This window comes from Trachypithecus francoisi, unplaced genomic scaffold (genome assembly GCF_009764315.1).
Source record: "Trachypithecus francoisi isolate TF-2019V2 unplaced genomic scaffold, Tfra_2.0 Lachesis_group6, whole genome shotgun sequence".
Lineage (NCBI taxonomy): Eukaryota > Metazoa > Chordata > Mammalia > Primates > Cercopithecidae > Trachypithecus > Trachypithecus francoisi.
In genome coordinates, this window is record NW_022681471.1 from 73,693,078 (window position 1) to 73,720,768 (window position 27,691).

Below are 27,691 nucleotides of genomic sequence, written 5' to 3' on the forward strand. Positions count from 1 at the left end.
TTTGTGAGTCCTTGTCTAGAATGGTCTACTACAGTTTACCCTTTCTTCCTGAGATTTGAGCTGACAGAGAGCTGGGCACAGGGTCAACATCTCTGGTCCCACCCCCTCCCCAAGCCACAGACTTTCCTAACGCAGCAAGCTCAACTCCACAGAACAAATCCATGAAGGGAGGGTTATCATCAAGTCTTACCATTTATTTCTTTATGGGGTTAAACAAGAGCAGAGAGGCCTCTGCTCCACAATGCAACAAAACAGAAAGCAGTACACATACAGAGACTCTCACCGAAACACAGAGGCAGGGTAAGAGGGAGGGCAGAGACAACTGAATCATAGCTGGGTAAGGGAGGAAGGGATGGGAGACTACTAGGAAACCAGTTTGGAGACTCAGTCATAAGAACTAGTGCAAGAAAGTCCTACTCATGAAGCACAGTGTAGAAAATGGCATAAGAAAGCTGCCCGGCTCTGCTGCCTGTGATGGAGGGCAGGGGCAGCCGGAGAGGTGGTGGAAGATTAGGGTGGTGGGGTGGATGAGGGCAGTCAAATGACTTTGAGGTGGAGTGAGGTGCCCCTTTCCCCTACCACTGGGCAAGGCCTTGGGCTGGTCTGAGCCAGGGGTCTCCTGGGCACTTGGTGAGGGGGAAGAGAGGATGGGAGTCTCCAAGGGTCCATTCCCTGGGGCCATATGGTTCCCCTTTATTTCCCAGTCCCTTTTCCCCTGCTGAGGATGCAGGAGTTAGAAGGCAGTACCTAGGGTCTCTCTGGAGCCCAAGCACCTGCCCCTTTACTTATACATAAGCATGTCTGGAAAGGAGCCAGCACCTCTTCCCCTCCCCAGCTGAAAAGAGCACTAGGGATGGGGTATGTGACCAGGCCCGAAGTGCTGAGGGCCAAACAGGTGGGCAGGGCACAGGGGTAGGGTTGGGGGATAGGCTGTAAGAAATGAGAAAACTGGCAGGGAAGGACTCCCCGGTCTCATGTAATCAGTCTGGGACCCAGCTGAGGCCCATGAATGATCCCTTCTCCACTCATCCCTAAGCTGACCAAGGTCAGCTCTCCCTTCCCCATCCGCTTCTTGGTTTCACTTTCACGCAGCTCCAGGCCCACCCTTCCATTCACTCATTAGCATCGCATCCCAGGACACAGGCCCTGCTGGCACTACAGGCTCCCTGGCCTGTCCCAGGAATACAGCTCTGGCTCCCTTTCCTGTCCATTCTTATCAGCATTCAGATGTCCCAGGCAATGTGGGATGCCCCCGCCTCCCCACCCCCACACAGCAGACCAGAGCAAGGCTAATGGCCCCCAAGGGGGCTCTCAATGCCTCTTCTCTTGTCCAGCCCTCTAGCCTGACTCAACAGTTTCTCAGCCAAGAGATGACAGCACATTATCTTTAGTCAAAGGGTCTTCTTGGCAGTCCCTGGACTTTCTCTTGCAAGGGGCCGGGGTGACTGGAGCAGAAGACCCTGCTACAAGGTGAAGAGGAGTCTGGGTGTTTCACAATTGGGACAGTAACCCATGGAGTCAGGGATGGAAAGGTGTGAATACTCTTTGGTAGGCTGGGGACGGGGACAGGGTGGGGATAGGGGAGGCTCATCTCTGGAGAGCTCTGGGGCAATGCCACCAGGTTCTCCTTCATGGAGGCCTGGGCTGGGACAAGATGGGGGAGTATGAGGACCCGGGCTAGGCCTGACCCACTTGGGCTTAGTCCCTCCTCCCCATGGAGATCGGAAATGGAAATATCTTTGACCCCAAGGCCAAGATCTCCAGGGCAAGAGTGGCCCTTGGGAGTATGTGCACCTTCTGTAAGATATGGTCCTTCAGACAGCGGCAGTCTAACCATGTGCCTGCAGCCTTTTGTTTTGAGGCCTAGCAACTCAGTTCCTGTGCTCTTTCCCCAGAGGGCTCCTCACGCAACTCACTGATTTGGGGAGCAGTTCTCGAGCCTACCACTTATCAACTGTCTTCCCAAAGCCAGGTGGCAGTAGCCTATTCGGCCATCTCTTCAAGCCCTCTGTCCACATTTCTCCTTTCCTCTCCCCCTTCTCTATCTTCACTCTCTTTCACCATTCATTCTGTACCCCTTTCCTGCCCCTCATTGCCTAGGGTGGTGGGGCACAGCTTAACTGGGGCCCCGACCTAGCTGCAACTGTGTGTACCTCATCTCCCAGCCTGGTGCTTCACGTGTGATGGTCCCAGGTGGGGCAAGGTGTGCTGAAGTGGCAGGAGGGCCATTGCACTGTCTGCCGTCGCCTGTAGGGATGTGGGCAGGAGGGAATTAAGGATCTTGGCAACAAAAGGAATGTGGAGTGGGGGAAAGAGCTTCGCCCCTCTGTGCCCCCCAACATTCCCTGCAGGGCCAAGGCTGGGTGAGCAGCCTCCTTCCCTGGGGTCAGGGCATTTGGCAGGGGTGGGCGTATCCAGTCCCCACTTCCTCTCTTTTTTTCCTAAGCCCCATAGATGGGGGCTTGGGAGGGGTCACCTGCTGCTCCTGCCTTTTTCTCCCGGATGAATTTTGCAGCTCCCTGGGGCCCTCTGGCCATTCTGTTGGAGCTGATTTTGGGGTGGGGGTAGGTTGGGGGGGATGTGTCGTTCCCCCATTTTCCCCCGCCCCCACCTTATCCTATACCTCCCATGGGAGGAACCCCTCCCCCCCACCTGGGGGAGCTGGAGTTGATGTCAGTGTGTGGTGGAGGTCTGTCCTCCCTCCCTACTGTCACTCTTCCCGTGTCAGGCCCTCCTCTAGGGCAGGCAGTGTCTCCAGCCCCAATCCCCCACCACCCTGGTTGCTGGAGAAGGACACCACGGTATGGAGGAGCATGAGAACAAGGACGCAGAGCCGGATCCTGCTAGGGCTGAGGCGGGAGCCCCCAGAGACCGGCAGCAGGGCAGGCTTGTTGCTGACGCGGCGGGGGTGTTCATGACGGGGGTGGTAGTGATGGTACTGTTGGTGGTAGTGGTGGAAATAGGAGTGGTGGAATTGCTGGTGGTGGGTTTTGGAGGCCTCAGACTCCTTGAACTTCTTCTTCTTCGCCTCACAGGAGACCCACTGCACGTCACAGCACTTGGTTTCCGGACGCTTTGGTGAAGTATCCAGCAACCCTGCCAATGGATAAGGAAGGTGTGGTGGGGTGCTCGGGGAGCTGATAGCTATGCCTTACCTAGGGAGCAAGTTTCCAGAGCTGGGGCTGCTCAAGTAGCTTCATCTAAGGCTCCTTCCCCCCAGCCCTCGGCACTTGCCCTTTCTGAGCCCTTCTTTCCTGGAGACCCCAGCCAGTTTCTTCGGGATGACTACCTGGGAGTGTCCTGGGCAGAGAAAGACACTCTGGTCTTTTTCCCTATTCCAGTTGGCCCTATCCCAACCTGGGGACCTCACTGCCCATTCGTCCAGCCACTGGCCTTCTTCTCACCTGACTCCCCTGTTGTTCTCCCTGCTCCCAGCTCCTCTGACCTGATGCCTGTCCTGGGCCCCCAGCCTCCTCCCTCTTCTCCAGTGCCCTGCCTTTACCTGTACAGATAAAGCCAGGGAGCCCTCCGTACACCATTTCCTCATTGTCGGGGAGTATAAGGGCACCGGGTCTGCACCTCCAGGCAGTATTGCTTGCAGGGCACCCAGCGCTGGCATTCCTGCTGGGTCACGCTGAAGTATTCTGAGCACAGCCAGGCCTTGTAGACAGCCTGTGGGGAGAGGAAAGAGCATCAGCCCATGTGCCAGCCCCATCTCGCCTCAGAGGAGAGGGATGGGGAGACTTACTTGTGGTCTCTCAAAGGGGCCTCACCAACCTAACCCCAAGATTCCAGTGGGTAGAGCGGAAGAAGGGCTTGGATCAAGGCCACTACATCTTACCTAAGATCTCCCATCTCATAGCCAGTGCTCCCAAGCACCCTAGTCTGCAGTCATCCAAGACTCAGCATTTGTGTGTTGGCACAGATCACAAAATTACTGGAAGGTCAGCACTGAAAGGAGCCTTACCAATCATTCCGTGCAACCCTGTCATTTTACACTTGGTCCAAGGAAGTCTCTGACTTGTCTGAGACTACCTATATATAATGAGGCAAATGTCAGTTCTGTTCAATTCAGCAACATTTCTTTGGCTGATGGTACTGAGTTTCTAAATTCAAGAAAGAGAAAAAATAATCCTTGCTCTACCTCATTAGAGTGTTGTATGGATGAAATAATATGGCACATATGAAAATGTTTTGTAAACTGTAAAGTGTAATGCAAATGTGAGGGGTTATTTTTAATGAAAAACAAAAAAAAAAAAAAAAAAAAAAAACAGGAACCTGCCTTACCAGGCACCACATGTGCCTTTGAGCTCTACTTGATCCATGCCCTGCCCTATTGGCTTCTGCTCTGGCATGGAACAGACATCACACACACCGCTGCGTTTCATTTGGAATCTCTGCTTTGCAGTTTCATTTCGCGGGTATGCTCCTGTCCCTCATCCAGTCCACCCCTGCCAGGCACTGGGTCCTAGCTAAGAAAGGTTCCCTGCTCCATACTCTTTGGTTATCATCAAGCCCAGGGTTTCTTAACAGTGATACTACTGACATTATGGGTCAGATAATTATTTGTTGTGGTGGCTGTCCTGTACACTGCAGGACATGGCACAGCATCTCTGTCCTCTACCCATTACACAGTAGTAGCATTCTCTCCCCTCACCTATTGTGAAAACCAAAAAAGAAAAAACAATGTCTCCAGCCATTGTCAAATGTTCCCCTGGGGTGGGGGCATTGTCTCCAGTTGTGAACTACTGATCTAGGTCCTTGCTCCTCAGAGTGTGGACCTGGACCAGCAGCATCACCATCACCATCACCTAGGAGCTTGTGAGAGATGCAGAATCTCAGACTCCACCCCCAATCTGCCAAGTCAGCATGTGCATTTTAATAGATGCCCAGATAGCTCCAGATAGCTCTCATGCACCTGGCCTGTTCCTGCCTCGCCACCCACATCCAGTCCTGTATCTTTAGGGGCACTTTCTAGGTTCATTGTTGTTCCTCACAGCAATGGTTCTCAGACTTCAGTGTGTCTCAGAACCCCCTGAAGCATTTGTTAAATATGCAGACGTCTCCCTCTGTTTCAGCTTCAAGAGGGTGAAGGTGGGCTCAGAATCTGCATTTCTGAGCCAGGTCCAGGTCACTGTGCTGCAGGAGGCTCTTCTATCATATTCTGAGCAACATGGTTTCAGAAGCACTGTCAGTTTCTTATACTTACTTTAAACATTTTCACTAAACTACAAATAACTGCTGTGAACATGGACTTTGGCAATGCAATCCCACACTGGCCTTTTCCAAAGCAGGGGGGTACTAGTGGGTGATGGGGTAGGTTGTGTTGCTAACCAATCCCCCAAAGAGCAAAGCATTGCTTGGGACTTTGGTATCTCACAGGCATCTCAAATTTAACATGTTATAATTTTAAAATGTAGATCTTATTTTTTTATTCCCAAATCCACTGTCCTCCTCAAGTCTTGACCATTTCAGTGAGTGCCATGAAACCTAGATGTCAGCCTTCATTTCTCTTTCTGTTTCCCCACATCTAGTCCATCAGCAAGGCATGCCAACTGTAGCTCCACATCCACGCCTTTGGACAGACCGTCATCATCCCTCACCTGGATGACAGTCTCCCATCTGGCCTCTCCACCTGCACCCTTGCTCTTTCCAATCCACCGTCTACACAGGAGGAACAGGGGTCTCAAAACACAATTGATTCATGTTACTCCTTTGCTCCAAACCCTTCAATGCATTTAGAATTAAACTTCTGACCACAGATTTCTAGCCCTTGTATAACTTTGCTCCTGTCTTTCTCTCCAACTTCATTTTCTTTCTTTTCCTTGAACATGCCCTACTTGTTCCCACCTCAGGGCCTTGACACATGCTGTTCTTTTGGCCTGGAATGCTCTTCCCCCTACTCTTGACATGTCTGGGTCATTTTCGTTTTTCAGGTCTCAGTTTAAATGTCCTCTCCTCAGAGAGGGTCTCCCTTACCCCTCTCACCAAAGGATGTTACCCTCATTATTCTCTTTTCCTTGTTTCTTCACCACAAGTATTACTTTCTCTGCACTCTTGTTTGGTTCCTGTCAGCTCCACTAAAATGTGAGTTGCACGTAAGCAGACATGGGTTTGCTTTATTAACCATTGTGTGCTCGGCACAATATACACTTTCAAAAATCTGTTGAATGAATGAACAGGACAACTAAATGAGGACATGTCCCTACGCTCATGAAAATTCCAGTTTCATGGGTAGACACATCTAACTTGAATCTATGGCATATGATCTATACCACAAGAGAGTTCAAACCATGGACCAATGGAGGGAAGCAAGTAGAGAAGCAGGGGAAGATTTCAGTGATGGGAAAACAGTTGAGCTTGGACTCAAATCAGGATTTTAGATGGGGTGGGTAGAGATGACATAAACGAGCATTCCAGGCTGAGACAATAGCTTAAGCAAAGATATGTCGGCAAACAAATTCATGTGCGTTAAGAGAACGGAGAATGGTTTTGTATGAATGGAATGAAAAGGGCATTGGTGATCTCTTGTTCATGGACATTTATTTCCACGTTTTCACTATTATGAACAACGCTCCAGTGACTATACACACATCTCTCACATACTTGTGTTAAATTTTATTTATATAAATTCCTAAATATGAAATTATTGGGCTAAAAGAGTATATGAAAAGGAATGGGAAAGGAGTGAAAGGACGGTAGAAAAACAGGTGGAAATAGGAGGCAGGGTAAGAGAGCTGGAGGGTTAAAAGAGGGCAGGAAGAGAGGGGCTTGAGGGGATTGAGAGAGTGGCAGATGGGGTAAGGGGTGGAAGACATGAGGTGTATGGGAAAGAGAGGGTAAGGAATGGTAGGAATAGTGGGGGTAGGAAACAACAGGGTTGGGAGAAACAGCCAGGGAATTAGAGGTGGAGGGTGTAAGGGAGGTGAAGAGTTAAGAGTGAGGTGAGGGTGAAATAAGTTGAAAGAGAGGGTGAGATAGCGGTAAGCGGGGCTCTTAAGAGGAAGCGGTAAGAAAGAAGGAGTAAGAAAGATGGGTAAGAACAAGCAGGGGGTGAATAAGATGGAATAAGAGTGGCTAAGAAAGATGGGAGCGTAAGAAAGCAAAGGTAAGAAAGAGGGATAAGAGAGTGCAAGAAGGGGAGGAGAAAGAAACAGAAGTAAGGCAGGAAAGAACATGAAATTACAAGAACCAAGGGTCCCAGTACCTTAGAGACTTCCCTCCATCTTCTGAGCCCCTGAGTGCCAAGATGAGTCTCTGTCCACAGGCTCTGCCCCAATATCTGTAGCCTGGACCCACAGCCTGCCTGACCTTAACCCCAAAATGTGTGCAATCGGCCCCCTCCCAACCCTGCATCCATCAGTGCAACTCAGAGGTCCCTGTGGAATTCTTTCTGGGCTCTTCTAGTTCAATGCTGCAGCTCCTAGGTGAGGAGGCCCCAGTGGAGTTCCTGCCCTCCTCCCAGGCAACTGCAATTAGCGCAGTAACAGGCTATGGTGGCTGGGCGCTCCCCTCATCTGCTTCTGGAGGGAGGAAGGGAGGGAGCCAGCCAGGGTAGGTTGGGGAAGGGGGAGGGGTGGCCTGACATTGGGAGTGTGGCCTTTCTCCTTAATTAGACGACCTCCCCACTCAGTCCCCACACCCCCAGCCAGAGTCACCATGACAACAAGTGGGTGAGCAGATTGCTTGGGAAGGACACCAGGCCTGTGGGTGGGGAAGCAGGAACAGGCAAGGAGCTAATGAGGGGAATGGAGGAAGAAGAGTGACACGGGGCTCAGAGGTAATCCAATTCCTCAGCCCCACAGCCGGCCAGCAGAGGCCATCGCTATCCCTCATGCCTCAGAGGTAGGCTGGGGTCCTTCTCAGGTGAAAGATCTGGCTCTCAGTGTTTGTTACAGCTTGGGCAACAAGCCTGCCTTAGACTCTGCAGCTGTTTCTTAGATGGACCTAGGTAACTTGCCCTGTCTCATTAGTGTTAGGACTGAGCCAGGGGTTGACAGGGGGAGGTTGTTTGGGCAGTCACAGCTTCCTGGGCACTTGTCTACAAGGATGGAGGAAAGCCAGGAGGGCCCGGCTTAGGAGAGTTGTGGGGCTTGCTGGAGGCAAGGGATGCAGGGAAAGAAATGTTTCAGAACAAGACAATAGTCAGTTTTGGGTGGACCACGGAGCTCTTTTGTTCTCCAGGATCTCAACTCTGGCTGCATATCACAATCACTCAGAGAGCTGCCAAAAAAATACTCCTGTCTTGGGCTGGGTGTGGTGGCTTATGCTGGTAATACCAGCAATTTGGGAGGCTGAAGCTGGTGGATCGCTTGAGTCCAGGAGTTCTAGACCAGCTGGACAACATGGTGAAACCCTATCTCTACAAAAAAACATAGCTGGGTGTGGTGGTGCACATCTTGGATCCCACCTATTTAGGATGCTGAGGTGGGAGGGTCACCTTTGCCCGGGAGGCGGAGGTTGCAGTGAGCTGAGATTACACCACTGCACTCCAACCTGGGCAAGAGAGTGAGACCCTGTCTAAAAACACACACACACACAAATACTCCTGTCTGGCTCACATCACACCCAGACCAACTAAGTCAGAATCCTTGTGGGTGGAGCCTACACATCTGTAGTTTTTCAAAATACCTCAGGCAATTTTAGTATGCAGCCACAGTTGAGAACCATCGGTTTGGGAGGAACTGGAAACCTGGTTTCCCACCTCCACTCCAGGGTTCTTCCTACCGAACAATCCTACCAGCAACAGTGAATTCAAAATTTGAGAGGCAGGACACAGGGCGTGGGGAGGGGAGGAGAGCTGAGGAGAACCAGACCTGCTCTGGCGTGTTAGGCTCTTCAAACTCTAGCCCTGGCATAAAAGACTTTCCAATTATGTCCTGTCCTCTGAGCTTAACCATCCTGAACTCTTGAGATGGCAGTGGGGGGTGGGTGGGGTGGGAAGCACTGACCTGGCAGTGCCCTCCTTTCCCCACCTCAGTTGGGCCACTGCTGGGCTCAATCAAGTTCTGGCTGCTACAGCCCAGTTGCTATGGGAACTGGGAGGGGAAGGAAGCAGGGAATAACTAGAGGGAACACCAATTAACCCAAAAAGGAAGCTGCGAAGGCTGTCCCGTCCCTCCTCCCAGCTGGGCTGCAGAGCACTCCTGAAATGGGAGGGGCAAGATGAGAGGGGTCACCACCCCTCCTGGGCTCTGCAGTTGCCAGTCTAGGGAGGATCCAGAGAGCCTTACCCTCCGGCTCTGAGGCTTGCAGCCCTGGCCACGGCATCCTCATCCCTACTCTCCTCTAGAAAGAAGACTTTTACATCCCAAAGCCGGGACTCAGGACCAGAAAGTTTAGAAAGCGGAGGCCATCCCAAGCAGGAGAGCTTTAGTTCTTGCCAACCAGGAAGTTAAGCAGTTTCCTTCTTGGATTCTAACTTGCTTCCCTCCCTGGGGCCTGTTTCCCCATCCAAATCCTCCCTATAGGCCTTCTCTCCAGGGCTGCTTGTCTTCCTAATGTACCCCTGGGGCCATTGACCAGCAGCTGGAGCTACAGCTGCAGAGCCTGTGGAGGCAAAGCAGCAATGTGAGCTACATATGGGGATGAAATCCACTGTGCACAGACACCACAGTAAACTCCGCTCCCAGATTTTACCCATAGGGAAACTGAGGCCCAAAGAAGAGGGTCGACTTAGCCAAGTCAGAGGCATGGGAGAAATCAACTATAAGCCATGATTCGAAGGGAGGCAACCTGATTGCTAATCTGATGCCTCTTTGTACTGCATCCATCAGCACACAGAGAAGTGTGTGAGGGACCCCCTCGGGCAGGGTCTGAAAAGAGCCAAGTGCTCCTAGTCCCGACTCGGGGCTTTCAAAGTATTGGATCAGAACAGGGTTAGGTCAAAGTCAGTCCCCTCAACCAGAGGAAGGAGATCATGGACGTAACTCTGGGGAAGTAGTTCATTGGGATTGGTAGAATCAAACTGGGATTAGAGGCATTAAAGGGCAAATCCAGGTGGATGATAGGGCTCTAACTTAAGTGGCTGTAAAAAATAAGCAACAGCTGTCCTGCTTCTCAGACTGAGCAATCATGAGTCAAAGTGGCCTGGCCTGAAGGAAAGGCAGGGGAGATGGCTGGAGAAGAGGGTGAGAACCTAGAGCCAGTGCACTTCCAGAAAGCTCTCCCACCATCAAGCCTCTTGGGCCATCTGCTCAAAGGCCAGTGGCTGGATGGGCCCAGCCTGGACAGGGTCCAACATCACTGCCAAGTGCTTATCCAGTTTCTGATTGTAAGCCTTGTCACAGGGGGTCATGCTGTCCTAGGGCAGCCCATATATTCAGATAACTCTAGCAGTTACAGAAGTTCTTCCTTCTTTTGAACTAATTCCTCCTTGTGGCTTCACTCGCGGCTCTTACTAACTCTTCTGGTGCCATATGGAACAGCTACCTTCCTGTCCCCCGTGCCAACCCTGCAGGTATTTTTAGACTTCTCTGAGTCTGGTTTTCTCATTATTTGTCCATGCGAACATTTCTTGAACATCTTCTGAGTGCCTGGCACTGTACTGGGAACTACAGATAATAGAGATGAGTAAGACAAGATTCCTGTCTTCAGGGAGCAGGGGAGACAATTATATGAATCAATCATTTGAAGTCACTGTGATAGGTAGCACAGACAGTCCCCAACTTATGATGGCTCAACTTACACTTTTTCAATTTTACCATAGTGAGAAAGCAATATATATTCAGTGGAAATGATACTTCAAGTACCCATACAACCATTCTGTTTTTCACTTTCAGTACAGTATTCAATAAATTACATGATATATTCAACACTTTATTATCAAATACACTTTGTGTTGGATTATTTTGCCTAATTGTAGGCTAGTGTAAGTGTTCTGAGCACGTCTGAGGTAGGCTAGGCTAAGCTATGATGTTTGGTAGGTTAGGTGTATTAAATGCATTTTCAACTTACGATATTCTCAACTTACAATGGGTTTCCCAGGGTGTAACCCCCCTGTAAGTCAAGAAGCATTGTATCTCCTTGGTACAGTAGTAGCATTAAGGGTGGAGTGATCAACTGTGTTTTGAGGGCTGAAGGACAGGAAAACATCTCCATGTGGGAGAGGGTTGAGTTAGGAATTGAAAAAGAAATGAGTAGAAGGTAACTAGGTGGAATATGGAAAGAGTAAGTACACTTCAAGCAAAGAAATGAGCAGGCATAAAGGCCTGGAAGTGTTGAGTTTAGAGACTGTAGGTAGTTCAGCATAGTTAGAGGGCGCAAAGTGGGACACAATGGGAGATGAGGTTGCAGAGGAAGGCCATGGCCATGGTTATGATATGCTCTGGAAGCTGACAAGGAGCTGGGCTTCATCCTATAGGCGATGGAGAGCCTTTAATAGGTTTCATATAATTGCGTAAAGATCACTTGCCACTCACATGACTAACTTTTCAGACTTCTGTCTGAAAGTGTGGATGATGGAGTATAGGCATCAAGACTGGAGGCATGGAGACCAGTTACGAGACAATTCCAACAGTCTGAGTGAGAGGTTATGAGGACCCCGACTAAGGCAACAATGGCAGAATTGAGAAATAGGGAGGAGGGGGTGGATGTGGGAAGAGATGTTAAAGAGGTAGAATCACCAGGATTACTTAGAGATGTGGGGAATGAGAGAGAGGGAGAGATCCAGGATGATGACCAAGCTTCTGGCTTGGGTAGCTGGATGAATAGTTTCATTTATTAAGGCAGGGAAAATAGGAGGCATAGAGTTGGGGGTGAAGACGATAAATTCAGTTTGGGGTCATGTTGACTTTGAGGTATATGTGAGTCAGCCAGGTGGAAATGCTGAGGAGGCAGCTGGACACAGTAGTCAGCTCAGAAGGAGGGTCTGCATAAAGGCCTGGAAGTCATCAGGGGTTAGGGACTTAGTCATCAGGAACATAGTAGGACTACACTTTCCCACACCCTCTGAAGTTAGGCATGGCCATATGACTTGCTTTGGTCAATGAAGTGTGATTGAGGTGACATGAGTCACTTCTGGAGAGAAGTTTAAAGAGCAAATGTATGATGTGCCACATTCTCCTCCCTCTGATGCTGACTGTGGAAGCAGTGTTATGTCGGATTCTCTACCATGCTGGGTCTTTGGTGACTATCATGAGCCGATGTTCCCTGATGACCTGTTTCAGACATGTATGATGAGAAAGAAGTAACCATTTGTTGTGCTAAACCTCAGATATTTGGGGGTTGTTTGTTACCAGAGCATAACCTAGCTCACCCTGGCTGCGTCAGCAATTGTGGAAGCCTAGAAAGTGGATGGCGTTGCCTAGGGAGAGTAGATAGAGAAAGGGATCAACAGATCCCTAGAAAAACTAACATTTAAGGGGCAGATGGAGGAAAAGAATCAGATGAAGATGGAGGAGTGGCTCAAGAGACTGGAGGAGAAACAGGAGAGAGGCATTCTGCCAATTAAGGGAGGACAGAATTTCAAAGAATAGGGAGTGGCCAGCAGATAAGGATTTAGATAGGAACACAGTGGTTTGGGGAATTAAAAGGCAGTCTCATTATGGTGAGAGCAGTTTCAGTGGAGCAGTGGGGGCAGAAACCAGCCTGTAGAAAACTGAAAAGGAAATGTGAGGAAATAAAATTGAAGACAGCTATGTGTAGACTACTCTTTCAAGAAGCCAAACATCCCCAATTTTTTTTTCAACTATTTCAAAAGATGTGGTTTCCAGTCCTCTCTTAGCCTGGTTGTTCACATTCAGATGAGTCCCTGTATTTCCATGTCCTTTGCAACTACACACAATCCCCGGATAGGATTTATCAACACAACGTGAAGTAGAGGTATCAGCCCTCCTGTCCTAGAAACTTTTTGTTAATGCAGTCTAAGGTCACATTTGCTCTTTGGGGGACTGTATCACATTCTGGTAACTCATGGGAAACAAAGAAGAGGACGGCTGCCTGAGTGTGGGACCAAAGGGACAGCCTAGGTCAGTGTTAACACAGAGCCTTCTGGTAAGACATTTCTATAAATTATACACTCATGAGACTGTAGATTCACCAAGGACAGACTGTATCTTACTCATCTGTCCACTGTCCTCAGGGCCTCACATGGAGGTGGGTATATAAGTGGAGGAGGTATACACATGGAGGTACTTGACAAGTACTTGAAAACCAAACCTCTAGCAACTAGAGCAAGGTGGAGAGCTCTAAGAAAAAAAGTGAAAATAATGGGTCATGAAAGTGTTTGTGTGAGATTTTATAGTTCTGATAAAGAAACTGGGAATGTATCAGCAAAAAATGAGAAAACTAAGCAAACAAAAAACAAGAGGCAATTATTAACTCCATGCAAACAAGATGACCAAGGAAGGAAACATAATCACAGTATTCTACATAACTCAGCTGTGAACAATATTTATAATTCTAGTAATATAAACTGGAATATTGTTAAAACCAGAAATTCTGATTTGCCAATACTGAATGTATGAGGGGAGGGGAAGCATGTGTGTATGTTAAGTGCTGCTGGGAGTAAAAGAACTAAATCTTCCTCTAATCACATTTTAAAAGTCAACAGAAATTTAAAAGAGAAAAATTGGGAAATAGAATATTGACATGGCATTTAGAAATGGGGAGGTAAATATCAGAAGAAAACAGCTAAGAGAGTTGGAAGTATTTAATTCTTAAGATGAGGCTCAGGGGTGGAGTAGAGGGCTACTGTTTTAATGATAAACATTGAGATCTATATATGTCATTTAACAGATATTTTATATAGAGAATTTAAAAGCTTTATAAGCTATAAGAATACATATAAATGAGATATATACACATAGGTGTAGATATGTGTATGTGTGAATTCATCTATATGTGTGTGTATACACAAATATTTAAAACAGAAAAAACAAGAAACAGCAATATTAGCATACCATTTAGAAATATTGAAGTAAATATCAGAAGAAACAGTCAAGAGTGTCTCAAGTGTTTGAAGAGTGAGGCTTGAGGTGTGTGTGTGTACACATATATATGTGTGTATATATATATAGCTTGTACATGCCTTTTAAAATTATGAAAATACAGTACTTTGATAAAGTGAATTTTAAATAAAAACAAACTGCTTTGCAGCCACGAACCTCAAAAACAAAAAACAAAATCTCCAAGACCTGATCTGACCAACTTCGCCAGACTCAGCCCACACTGAACCTGCTGCAGAGCCCCAGGCCCTGCACTGCCCTGCACTGCCCTGCCCTGGATCATCTACTCCATCATCACTGTCTGGACCACGGTAAATTTATCAGGACAACAGAGCTAATGAGGGGTCCCACAGCCACACAGAGGACTAAGATGAGAGGAGGGGAGCTTTGGGAGCTTCTGTGCACAATGGTTGTGCAGATTACCACGGGAATGGTGCCATTGTGACAGTGACAGCCACAGGTTCCCTTGAGCTGCACACACTTCCCCTTCCCAGGCACACTTGTTTGCCACATACAGCTATACCTGGGCCCGGGCCTAGGCCCAGGAAGCAATCTCCAGCCTTCTCCAGGGATCATCAAAGGCAGATCTTTACCTCCTCCTCCAAATGCTGTGCCTTGCCACAAAGATGAGAGGCTGGAGGGAACAGAGATGTGATCAAAGATGACTGTCAGCTGTGCTTGGTCTTTAGTGATGAGGTAAATCAAGGGCTTTGGAGTCTTTCCATCTCCCTCTCTGCCTCTTTACTCCCCCATCTAAGCATATCCTTGTGCCTTCCCTCACTAGAATCCTCTGGCTCGTCATCTCCCACCCCAGATACTTCACCTCCTGCTCACAAATTACCTTTCTCTACTCCTAAGTAGCCCGCCCCAGTGTTGCCAATCTCAATTAGATATTAAGCAGTCATTTGGATTAAACACACCTAATTAAGGAGAGAATAATAACAGCTACCATTTATTAAGTGCTTACTATATGCCAGGCTCTGTTCTAATCACCTGACCCTGACATTTCTTAACTCACTGAAACCTCACAACTATCCCTTGAGGCAGAGACAGATCTTTACAGATGAGGACAAGGAGGACCAAAGAGTTTAAATAATTTGTCCAAGGTCCACAGCCAATAATAATAATAACAATGTGGCTAGCCTGTCTTGAGCACTTTCCATCTCACAGACACTGTGCTCTTAAGAGATTAGCATGCTTCATGGCATTTAAACCTCATAATAACCCTATTTTTTAGTGTCAAACGTGAGGATAGTGAGATTCCAATAGAGATTAAAGAATATGTTCAAGTTCTCAACAGCTATTCTACAGAGAAGACAGATTTCGAACTGGAAGTTGAAGTCGGGTTAATCTGGACTTCGGTGTCCAAACTTTTATACTCATATTGCCCTTGGGATGGTCCCCTTCAATTCATTACAACTGCTGAAGCCTGTGGACTCAAACAAATCTCGTTTTGACATAATTTCACATCAAATTAGGGAGAGATTTGTAGGTCTGGATGGGAGGGGTGACTCTGTAAAATGAGTCTGTATAGTCCATTCTCCATATGAGTCAAGTTTTCTTTGTAAGTAGATGTGGGGGGAATAGCATTTGGATATTAGGTGCCACAAATGATCATTTCCATTCCACAAGCAAAGTATTCCTTTCTCTCTCTCCTCAACACACACACACACGCACACGCACACATACACGTGCACACGCACACTCCCTGGGAGATGGAGGTGTTAAAAAGAGGCAAACACTGCTTTGCTTCTTCTGCACCCATCAGCTTCCTACCCAGAGCCGAAGGCTCACTATTCCTGTTTTAATCTTAACAATTGGTGAAAGGAAGGCAGCTGTCTTCAGAAGAAAGATTTTCTTGCCTCAGAACGTGAGTTCTCCTGTCCCAGGTCCTACCATCTGGGGGCTTCTAGAGTAGCCTCACCCTGGAAGACTCCAATGCCAGAGTCCATTCCTTCAGAAAAGTCTCGGGGTATCTATGCACTCCACTTTCTCCCCAACTCCTTCTCCCCAGCATATTCCACAAATTCTCTTCATCGAGAAGCCCCTGCTCCAGTTAGATAGAGAGTTAGAGCTGGCTTCAGATTCTGGCTCTGCTACCAACTGTGTGAATTTGGACAAGTCACCTCCTGTAGGGAGACAGGGACTCAGCCACTAACTTTCTGGTGACTGTGAGAAAGGTATTTTTCCTTCCTGGGCCTCAAGTTGGATCCAAGAAGTTGATGCCTAGGGAGTAAGCAAATACAGTGGGAAGACAGGGTCAAACATCTTTAAACTCAAACAGTCATGCCATCCAAACCCTAGGTCTGCTCATACTGGTTATAAAACCTCAGGCAAGTTACTGGACTTCCCTGATCCACACTTTCCTCATCTGTAAAATGGAGATAATAAAAGTACGTACCCTTACTTTTCTGTAAATGATGCCTGTTAAGGAACTAGCACGAAGCTTTACCACACAAAGCTTTACCGATAGTATAATTACACCAACAAAGGCTGGGTGGTGCCATTGTCTGCTGCCATTCAAATCCCTGGATTTGACGTGGGTTCAAATCCCAGCTCCAACTCTTACTAGCTGGATGACCTTAAGCTAGCCATTTAACCTCTCTGAGCCTGTCTTCTCCTCTGTAAAATGGGAATAATATATATGTACTTTATAAGGCAGATGCAAGAATTAAGTAAGATAAAGGACACAAAGTTTGTGGAATAGTTCTCTTCCTTTCCATTCCCTCCTTTCAGCTCTATGGTGCAAATAACAAATGAAAAAAATCTGCCACAAATGTGGTTAGAAAAAGGTTAATGTCATTAGTACATACAAAAAAGCACGTACAAATCAGTAAGGGAAACAGAAAACATGAAAAGACAATTCACAAAGCAGGCAAGACAAATGACCTATAAACAAGAAAAACAAACATCTGACCTAAGGAATGCAAATGAAAAGCCAATGCTGTACCATTTTTCAACTACCAAATTAGTAAAGCTTTAAAGATGTGATAGCCAATACTGGAAAAGTGTGTTGCATTAGTCTCACACTTTTGGTGAGGGTATAAACTAGAATAACCCAGTAATTTGAAAGAAAGTTGGTAATGTATGTCAAGAGCCTCAAAAAGGTTAATACTCTTTGATTCTGTAAGTCTAGCTCTGAAACTTCATCCTGCAGAATTAATGTCTATGCTCCTATTTGTATGCAAAAGGAAAGAAAAAGTCATTTTGTGTATAGACGTTTATATAAGCCCGGACAGAGGGGTAGGAGAACACACTCCATATTGTTAACATCAGGGACCTCAGGCAGTGGGATTGGGAGGGGAGCTAATAGGAGGATCATTAATGTTTTCTTTATAAACCACTGTATTGTTAGATTTGGTACAAAGAGCATGCATTATTTTGTGATTTTTAAAAACTCAGCAAAGTAGAGAAATAAGAAAAAATGACTGAGATAGCATTTATTAGTAAAATAGAACCGTAGTTCTGAAACAGATTTATGAACAAAGAATATCATCACAGTATTTATTTATAATAGTAAAATGTTGGAAGTAACATAGATGTCAATAGGGGACTAGTTAAATACATTACATTACATTCACATGATGGAATATTGTACACTCATCAAGAATGAGTTTATGATTATTTAATTATATAAAAAGATAGTGTAACAAGCTTAAAAGAGCAGGGTAAAAAACACTATGATTTCAACTATGTAAAAATACAGTAACACATATCAAGATGGCTATTATCGAAAACACTTCAAAAATAACAAGTGTTGACAAGGATGTGCAGAAACTGGAACTCTTGTGTATTGCTGTTATGTATGTAAAATGGTGCAGAATGTATAACATAAGGTAATATAATGTAAAATGGTACAGCCATTGTGGAAAACAGGATGGCAGTTCTTCAAAAAGTTAAACATAGAATTGCCATATGATCTGGCAATTCTACTCCTAGGCATTAATATAAACCCAAAAGAAATGAAAGCAGGGACGCAAAGGTTACCTGTACACCAATGTTCATAGCAGCATTATTTACAATAGCCAAAAAGTGGAAATAACCCAAACGCCCACTAACAAATGGATAAACAAAATATGTCATAGATATACAATGGACTATTAGCCATAAAAATGAATGAAGTACTGATGCATACTGCAACACGGATGAACCTTGAACACATCATGCTAAATGAAATAAGCTGGACACAAAAGGACAAATAGTGTATGACTCTACTTATATGAAGTATCTACTCAAATTCCTAGAGACAGAAAGTAGAATAATGCTTACCAGGGGTTGGAAGGAGGGAAGAATGGGGAGTTATTTTTTTTAAATTTTTTGAGACAGAGTCTCACTTCGTCACCCAGGCTGGAGTGCAGTGACACAATCTCAGCTCACGGCAACCTCCACCTCCAGAGTTCAAGTGATTCTCCTGTCTCGGCCTCCTGAGTAGCTGGGATTACAGGTGTGCACCACCATGCCCGGCTGTTTTGTATTTTTAGTAGAGCTGGGGTTTTGCCATGTTGGCCAGGCTGGTCTCGAACTCCTGACCTCAGGTGATCTGCTCAGCTCGACCTCCAAAAGTGCTGGGATTACAGGCATGAGCTACCGCGCCCAGCTGGGAGTTACTGTTTAATGGCCACAGAGTTTCTGTTTGGGAGGATGGAAATGTTTCAGAAAGGGATAGTGGTGATGATTGTACAATACTGCAAATGTGCTTAATTCCACTGAATTGTACACTTAAAAATGGTTGAAATGGTCAATTTTATGTTATGTATATTTTACCACAGGAAAAAAAAAGACTAAGTGCTCTGGGACTTTTTTCCTTTTATACTTCTACGTTCTAAAATTTCTCCGAGACCTTTTTGGTTAACTGGAAAAAAAAAAAAAAAGATATTCTTATAAGATTCTGAGACTATAATAATTCTAAGAGATTAACTTGGTTGAAAGTTTTAATGAGTTCAACACTAAACAGACAAGCTCACCTTTCACAGATCAGCCAGGTAGCCATGCTATCTTCTTAAAACCAAGTAAGACAGGGAACATTGGTAACACCCACCGCCACCAAATGCCCCTCTTCTGGCAGAATTTGGTGGGTTGGCACTTCCTTCAATCCCCAAGAAAAGCCTAGGTATTCAAGGTTAGGGGCTCACCAAAACCCTTGCATGGGAACTGGGCATCCAAAGCCCAGGCCAGGCCTCAGTGGACTCTGGGGCGACAGTTTTACTGCAGTCGTTTTCCCTTCCAGCTCTACCAGCATGGGCAAGGATATGGAGAAATTGCACATGTTGAGGTGCATGTGGAGGCCAGGGTCTCAGGCCTACATTAGGCCTGCTTAGGGACTAAACTTAGGTTAATGTTTTGCACCTTCTCCCCTCTTGCTCTGCTTGATCCCTCCAGCAGATTGGGGCTGAGAATATAACAGAGATACCTTCCCTCCAGGCGAGAGGAGCCCAGGTCTCCTTTACAGTTCCTTCCTTGTGCCCATTCTCTTGTTGCTATTCCAGGAAGGTAACAGTGATTGTCACTGGGTTCAAGGACAAGAGACTGGGATATTGAACAAAGAGGATGTTGGTGGGTCCTCATTTTGGATCTGGGCCACTCCAGAGGACCTCTAAGCTGCCAATAGGCTCTGTTGGGCCTCCCTTTCGGTCCGTCCAGCTTCTCAGCCCAGCCTCTCAGTAGCCAGCTGGGCACTACCTCTGACAGCTGGAGGAGATTATTAGCATTTTCTTCATGCATCTGTGCACTGGAGAAAGAACAGACAGACCTAGGTTTGTATGCCAGTCCTTTTGCTATGTGGCCTGGGAAGGTCATTTCACCTCACTGAGCCTCCGTTGTCTCGTGCGTAAAATGGGAATGACGATAGTGCCTGCCTGCTAGGATGACTGCCAGGATTAAATGAGTTCATGAACCTATATAAAGCCCCTGGCATCTCCTAGGCACTCAAAGGCTCACAATTTTCTTCTTTCCTTCCCCTTTCTTAGCTCTTTCATCTTTGCAGCCAGTTGGCCTCATCTTCTGGCCCATAGACTTGTGGCTCAGGTTCCAGCTACTTTCCCCAGAATGCATTCCAGCAGGAGCTTTGGCCCTGGCAGTCCCTGTCACTCCGTAGTAACTCCTTCCCTCTCCAGAGCCAGCTGCAGCTCGCCTGGTGCCCTTGCTCTCCCCTCTAAGCACCTATCTGGCTCACAGTATCAAAAATTCAGGCTTTACTGAACCTACTTTTATGCCCAGGGAGAAAGGGCTGGTCCAGCATCCCTGGCCTCTTGCACACACTCTGGTCTGTGTGCTTGTAATCACACAAAATGCAAACATAACCATTCCCCAGAGACCTACCAGGCCAGCATTGGAGAATGGTGCTTGTAGTGGTCCAGATTTGTCCAGACCCCCAGAAGCAGGGGCCACCCCTGGCTTTCAGCTAACACTAGCAGCTGGAATCCACATGTGGTTGAGAAATGAGCTGGGAAGGGCAGGTTTGATGCCCAGTCTGTACGGGCACACAGCAGGTAAACAGCCTCAGAGGGTGGGGGCACAGAAGAACTGCCCCAAAGGAGAAGTTTTTCTAGGACACACTCCCACCCCTGAGTCTGAGGTGTCAGCCGATGTCCCTACCCACATGTAAAAAAGTGGGAATACCCTTTCCTTAGGGTACTGACATATCTAGAGGGGACCAGCATGCACCTGCATGGCTTAGAAGCACCCTCTCATGTTTATGATGTGTTGGGAGATTCTTGACCCTCCTTTGATCTTGGTCCCACCCACTGTCTTCCCTCTCCTCACTTCCACCTTCACCATGTTCAGAAGACTCTTCCTACCAGACCATGGTACTGGGTGGGAGGCTGTTAGGCTCCCTTTCTCCACCTAACTCCCCCAACCCCCACCTTCAGGAGATACCAGTGTATCCTTCCTGGAGGTTCCCGTTGCTATGGTGACTGTAGTAGTCAGGCACCAGCCTGCGGGAAGGATGGGAAGTAGCCATGAAGAAGACTGGGGGATGTGTGTCTGTGTGTGCATGCACACATGTACATGTCTACCCTGAATGGTAAGGAGAGAAGGGAAGTGGGAGAAAGACGGCAGAGAGGGAGAGGGGGAGGCAGGAGGAAAGAGGGCAGAAGAGAGGACCAGGAGATGAAAGGGAGCAAGACAAGGGATGGGGAAAAGGGAGGTAAAGTGTGAGTGGAGTGTGAGTGATGCAAGGCCCAAGGGGCATGTGCGCCAGAGGAAGGTGTGGGATCTTGGAGTAAAGGTTTAGGCGGGGTGTCAGGTGGGAGATGGGAATAGGGGGAGTAAGGTGGAATGTGAGGGGCTGACTGTTGACAGGAAAGAGGTGGGGAGTGAGGTCCAGAGTTGGGGTGAAAGGGGGTAGAGGTCACTGTCAGGAAGGGCAGGGGTTGGAGGACTATAGGTAGAGGGAGTAAGGTGTGGGTGTGACTTGGGAAGAGCCTAGGGTGATAAGTAGAAGATTGGGAAGGTTGTAGGGTCATTGGAAAGTGGATAGGCATGTTGGGTGTGAGCTAACATGTGGGAAGAATATGGGGGTTGGAGTTGGGGCAGGTCAGGGTGGGCGTGAAGGGTCTGGAAAGGTGTGAGCAGCATGAGGCCACTTTCCTACTCCCAGTCTTAATTCACTGTGTCCTTGTCCTAGCTATAAACATTGCCTCCTCTCTGTCCCTGCTCCAGGATTCCTGGTTCCTGCTCCTTCCCAGAACCCCACACTCACATTCCTTGGTGATGAGATGAGCTTCTGTGGATCTGGAGGCCCCTCCCCCAGGGCAGGGTTTGCCATGGCTCCCAAGAGGCTGTTTATTGACAGCCTGCCCCTTCCTCTACCCCCAAACAGGGACCAGGGCACCTCTCTGGCTCTAAGAGCCCTGGGTCAGGGAGGCTCCCTGACTGCAAGCCTGTGTGATGGTAACAGAGACCACTGGCCAACTTGGGGCTCCTGTCCTTTACCCAGTGCCCTGAGCTCCCTGCTCTCAGCACCCCTCATACCCAGTGTTAGCAAGGAGTCCCGCTTGGCAGGAAAGCTGTGGCAGGTGGGAGGAGAGAGGAAGGCAGTGAGGCAGAAACAGCTGCCAGCCGGAGTGGAGGAAGAGCAGGGCCCCAGCGGGTACGGGCAGAAGGCAAGGCGCTGGCTCTGGCAGCCCCCCACCCCCTCTCTTTGTGTGGGCGTTAGGACCAACCTCCTTCCCCAGCCCTCCCCATCCAGTGCTGCTGTTCAAGGAGCAAGCTTTGCTCACAGGCCTAAAATCCAGGCAGAAATAGACCTCAAAGGTCACCCGGTCCAACTCTGCTCAAAATCTGGTGTTAGAGTTGCCTCCATGGCATTTTCCCCGGGAGTCCACCTGTACCGGGCCAGATACTTCCTGGGAGGAGGAACTCACTTCCTCCTAAGGCAGTCTGTTCCTTTTTTGAAAGGAAGAAACTGAGCAACTCTGCTATGGCAGGTCTAGGTACTGTAAAGACTCTTCTCATTAATAATGACCTCACAGGACTGTTACAATGAATTAGCCCCATTTTACAGGTGAGAAAAGTGAGGCTCAGAGAGTTGACGTCCTTAGCTCAAGGTTACACAGGTAATAAATAAAAGAACTAGGTTTTAACCTAGGACTTTCTAACGACAAAAGCCCTTTGGGGCTATGCAGGTCATGCTTCTTCATTTATACCATGTCAACTCTTCTGAGGTGTGAAGTCAGACAGCATGTCTGCCTGAGTCGCCTCTTCACCAAGTGAAACACCTCCTTCAACTCTCTCCAGAAGAACATGGGTTCCTGCCTCCTTCTCAGCCTAGTCAGTGTGAGACCCAAAATCAAACATACTGTCTGCCAGGTGTGCTTGGGTCAGTCTGGAGTAGAGCAGAACTATCACATCTTTCCCTGGTACTCATCTTTAGTAATGCAACCCTGTGGCTGGTGAGAGAGCTAAGAACTGTCCCTCTCTTGGGCCTCTATCTCTCTCAGATCAATAGCTTTGAGAGAAGTCAGGATTTTGCCCCCATCTCCATCACTCCCCCTAGTCTGAATGTTCTGAAGAGAGAGTAGGAAAGAGAGAGGTGGGGGAAGAGGCAATCAGAAAGGCAGAAGCGTGGCAGAACTGGGAGGATGGAGAGGCATGGGGGAGTGAGGTGGTTGTCCAGTAACCCTAGCTAGGTCCAAGAGAGTGGGGTGGGGGTTGGAGGAAACAGGGCTTGGGGAGATGCACAGGGAGATAAGAGAGAGGTGAGGCATGACCCTAGGAGCTGGGAGAGGCCAGGGCGGGGAAGGGCATCGGCCTGCCTAAGTTAACATTGCCCTGCCGTGTGAGAGGAAGTCAGTCACACATTAAGGAAATGTTGCAGCTGGTACTAAATTGGGAGGTGTCACAGGCAGCAGCGAGGACAGGTATGATTCGTGGGGCCCTGTGTGGCCTGAAACAGGGGCAGATATTGCAAACGCAGAGAACAGGGTTTCTGGGGCCACCCAGGGAAGAGCTAACTGATGCACTCAGGACAGGGCCCTGGGGACAGGGGGTCACCTGGCTCTGGAACAGAGGTTCCCAGCTTGCTTTCCATAAGTAGAGAAAGCGTCTTCATCCTGGCCTGGGGCTGTGGGCTCTCCACTCTGGAGAAGCTCTGAGGGTGGGGCATCATCTCCCAGGGATCCCATTTGGAGTGGGGACTGGACAGGAGGGCTTGGAGCCCAGGAACAGGGTTGGGGAATGGCAACTAAGGCCTGCCAGGGAGGTGGGGTGAGGGGCTGAGGAGAGAGGAGCCTACAGTCCAAGAAGGGTAGCAAGGTTGTCTTTTCCCTTAGTGCCCATCATACAGCTGGATTCGAGAGCCAGGTGGGTCTGGCCTCAGTTGAGGGAGAAAGCATTGGACAAGGGGTGGGAAAGGCAGGAAGAGAGCTGTGGAGCTGGCACTGCCCTTCTGCCGGCACAGCAGGCAGCAAGAGAGCAGGAGGAGTTTGCTGGTTTGCTGGAGAGAGACAGACAAGAAGACAAAGGAGAGGAGGGAGGGCCATCAGGAACTTGATGTGAGGCCATGGCAAAAGCCAGCTTAGCACCAAAACAGGTGGGCTGGAGTCCTGGCACTCCTGCTCATTATCTGAGTGACCTTAGGGCAAACCGTTTGATCCCCTTGCACCTAAATTTCCTCATCTGTAAAACGGGAGTAATGGTGCCAGTTATCACCAGCCTCCTTGATCTTATAACATACACGAGAGGGGCGGAAACACCCTAAGCATTACATTAATGTCAGATGTTATATTCTTATTACAAAATACATCTGCACCTTCTCCCCACAAAAGACCCAGGATGTGGGCAGAGCAAGGATGATGATCGCTGTTTTACAAATGAGGAAATGAAAGCTTACAGAAGTGAAGTGACTTGCCCAAGGTCATACCACTTACAAGAGGTAGAGGTGATAAGGCCTCCTGAATCAGAGAGATCAGATATATTTCTTCTACGTCACACTGCTTGGTAAAACAGTCAACATGAGAGATTTGTATTTAGTTCAGGTCCAGACAGAAATCGGAATCAACTACAACATGGAGAAAACCCCATGGGGAAGTTGTGGTGTGCCTCTCATCCATACTGGTGATTGAGGAAAAAAACAAAACAAACAAACAAACAAAAAACAGGGCCATGGGGTTGAAGGGAGGGCCACAAAAAACAGACATCCTTGATTCCATCTGCTTGTGGACCCTGTCTCTCTGCTCCCACTGAGTGTATGTGTCCGTGGCTGACATCAAGGGTATGTGTCTCTGTTAAGACAAAATGTGTCCTTCTTCATGTGACAGTACTTCTGCCTGCGTGTCTCTGACACCATGGGGAGATGTGCGTGTGTGAGACATGGCATCTGCTTCTGTGACACTGTTTGTGGATGTGACGACCTCTCTGCATGTCTATGTGACTTTGCCCAGGGTGGTGGTGATGGTGTATGGCAGTGTGTGTGTCTATCTGTTTGTATACCTTTAAGAAGTGGAATATCTCATTTGGTAGTGTGAGTGAGGCAGTGAGTCAGCTGAGGCTGAGGGAGGCGGGAGGGAGACTGCTAGGTTACGAGAGCAGGAAAAAGGAGAAGGAGAAAGTGAAGTCAGGAGCGAGGACTACCCCTTTCCTGCCCAACCCTCTGCCCCCAATCCCTAGGGAACCCGCCAAAAGCATGGAAGCCCTGCAGAAGTCCACAAGGGCCATGCTGGATGGAAAAGGGCACTTTCTGCCCCTCCCCAAAGTCTTGGAGGGAGACGAGCTAGGCTAGAAAGCAACTGTCTCACTCTCCAGCTCTTGGCCCCAGCTCGAGGATGTGTGAGGTCACCACCCCTCCCGGTCTCCTTGTCAGTTGACCCTTTGACCTTGCTGTTCTCTTTCCTCCCAAAGGCAGGTCACCTGGCCAGGCCAGGTGAGCAAGGCCAGTAGCATCAAGTCCCAAATGTTTGCAGCCCTCACCCACCTAACTGTCCAGAGCAACCCCGCCGAGAATCAAGAAGTTTCTTAACCCTCAGCTCTTCCCTAGGCGGGCCTGTTCTGCAGCTGCCTCTCCTCTCCTCTGGATACCTATCCCCAGCAGCTAGAAAGCCAGTTTTCCCTCCACTGTCACCCTGGGGTGCTGGGAAGGCACTGGGAGTTTTGTATGAGAATGCACCAACCTTCAGTGGCCTTCCCACCAGTCGCTGTTCCCTGTTCCCAGCTCCTTCCTTTGTCAGGGGAGTAGAGCCTGCAGGTGACTTCCTTGGGAGAAGACAGGCACCCCCTGGGGTTGACCTGCCTCGGCTCTGGCCAGCCACCTCAGGTCACATAAGGTCAAGAGTTTGATGTGTCCCACCACCAGGAGTGCTCCTCCTCTCAGCCACTGGCAGAAGCCAAAGGGTGAGGGTTTGGTTGCCAAATATTTTTCCTCCCGTCTTTGGCCTTTCCCCTGCACCAGCCAGTCCCAGGACGTTCAATTCCAGCTTCGGAAAGGAGGGGGGCATGGCTGGCTGAGGATGGAGGCTGGGGGGAGCACAATCCCTCTTGCCACCTCATTGTCAGCCCAGGGCCCCGTGGCCCCTCCCCACTCATGAGGGGGCAGGTCGCCAGGAAGCCCCAGGCCTAAGGTGCCCAAATCCGGAATTAATAGAAGTTGGCCAGGTGGTTACCTGACCTGAATCCCTGAGGCCCCTTCACTAGGGAGGGTCCCAGGGTGGCACTGGTTACTGCTGTACTGGGCACGGTGGGAGTGGTGGGGTGGGTAGAAAGGGAGACTTCCTTTTTTCTTCCAATCCCACTGCTGCCGCTGCCGCTGCCGCTGCCGCTGCCCAGGGCGGCTGTTGTGGCTGCGGAAGCCAGTCCTTACCTTACAGCCTTTCGTGCAGGACCGGATTGAGTACTCTTCCGCCTGTAAGTATTTATGCAGCACGAGGTCGAACTCGTCATATTTTTCCTGAGCGTGTCGGTCCAGCCGCTGGTATGCCTCGATACAGTTGCTACACGCCTCCCAGGCCCCGGAGCCCGGGCTGGCCACCACGGCTAGCAGGTCCCCCAGCAGGGTGTCCAGGCTACAGTCTAGGCTGTCGGGGCGGTCCATGCCCAGCAGCAAGTCCCAGACCGTGTAGGTATCGCAAAAGGAAAGAGTGAAGTTCCGAAAGTGGCCTTTGAGCAAGTTTTTTTTGGCGGAGGGGAACTCGGCCGGGGCACGGGAAGGGGAGTCAGGGGGCATCAGAGGGGGAGCCGGGGTAGTGGGTTCGAAAAGTCTCTGCAAAGATTGCAATTTGGTGCAAGCTGCGTCCAGCCCCGTGGGCTCTGGGACGCCGCCGCAGACCGGCCGAGAGCCGGCTGCGGGGGCGGCTTTGGTCAGGTTGCTGTATCTGAGGCCGCAGGTGCCCGGGGGCGCGCTGGGCTCGCCGGGCTGCGGCGGCGGCGGCGGCGGCAGCGGCAGCGGCAGCACCGCGCGAGGAGGCACCGGCGGCCGCTCCCGGCCGGCCCCCCAGGGCGGCCGCATGGCGCTGCTCAGCTCCCTGACCCGGGGCCGGGCCCGGGCCCCCGCGCACAGCCACAGATGGTCAGCGAGCAGCACGGTGAAGAAGAGCAGGGACGCCAGGGACAGTCGCCATCGCTGCGCCCGCTCGGAGTCGGCGCAAGGTTTGTCGCTCGGCCTGGGAGCCCAGCAGCAGCAGCAGCAGCAGATAGTCAGCGCGGCAGCGTCTTTCCCGGGCCACATCCAAGCGCCCCTGAACATATTTCAGGGGGGTCCGGGCTGGAGGGAGTAGGCAGGCGCGAGGCCGGACGGCCGTCTCGGGCGGGCGGGCGGGCTGCGCGCCGCTCTGCGCTCCTCGGCGCCGTCCAGGCTCTACCTCGGGGGCTGCATGGTGAGGCAGGCCGGCCGGCCCGGTGCCCCGCTCAGGCCGGAGTCGCGGGGCGCTCTGGTGCCGTCTCCGCGCCGCTCCCGCGCTCCGTCGCTCTCAGCCTGGGCGCCGCCGCCCGGCCCGCTAGGCGCTGCCCGGCGTCCCGGCTGGGGGCGGTGCGGGGCACTGGGGCGGTGGCGGCTGCGGCGGCCGCGCCGCACTCCTCATAGCGTCGGGCCCCTCAGCTGCCCTCGGCTCCGCGCCACTTCACTCCGCGCCGGCGGCCGCCCGGCTCGCACTCCAAACCGGCCGTCTCGGCTCGGCGCAGCTCTGCGCCCCTCAGCGCCGCCGTGCGGGCCCCGCCGCCGCGCTCCGCTCCGCTCCCCTCGCCCCGCGCCGCTCCGCTCCCGCCCGTCCGCCCGCTGCCCGCTCCGCGCCGCTCCCTGCCTCGCTCGCGCCTTC

The 27,691-nt window shown here is 49.8% G+C and overlaps 1 protein-coding gene across 1 annotated transcript; it reads right to left on the reverse strand.

Annotated features, from left to right (window-relative positions):
• Window positions 1–173: 173 nt before the first annotated feature.
• Window positions 174–27,191, reverse strand: FAM155B (family with sequence similarity 155 member B). Its single transcript, XM_033201256.1, is given in 4 exon segments — window positions 174–3,096; window positions 3,503–3,561; window positions 3,563–3,672; window positions 26,242–27,191. Coding segments are annotated over 4 exon segments (1,437 nt in total). The 5' UTR covers window positions 27,124–27,191; the 3' UTR covers window positions 174–2,710.
• Between the last annotated feature and the right edge of the window lie 500 nt (window positions 27,192–27,691).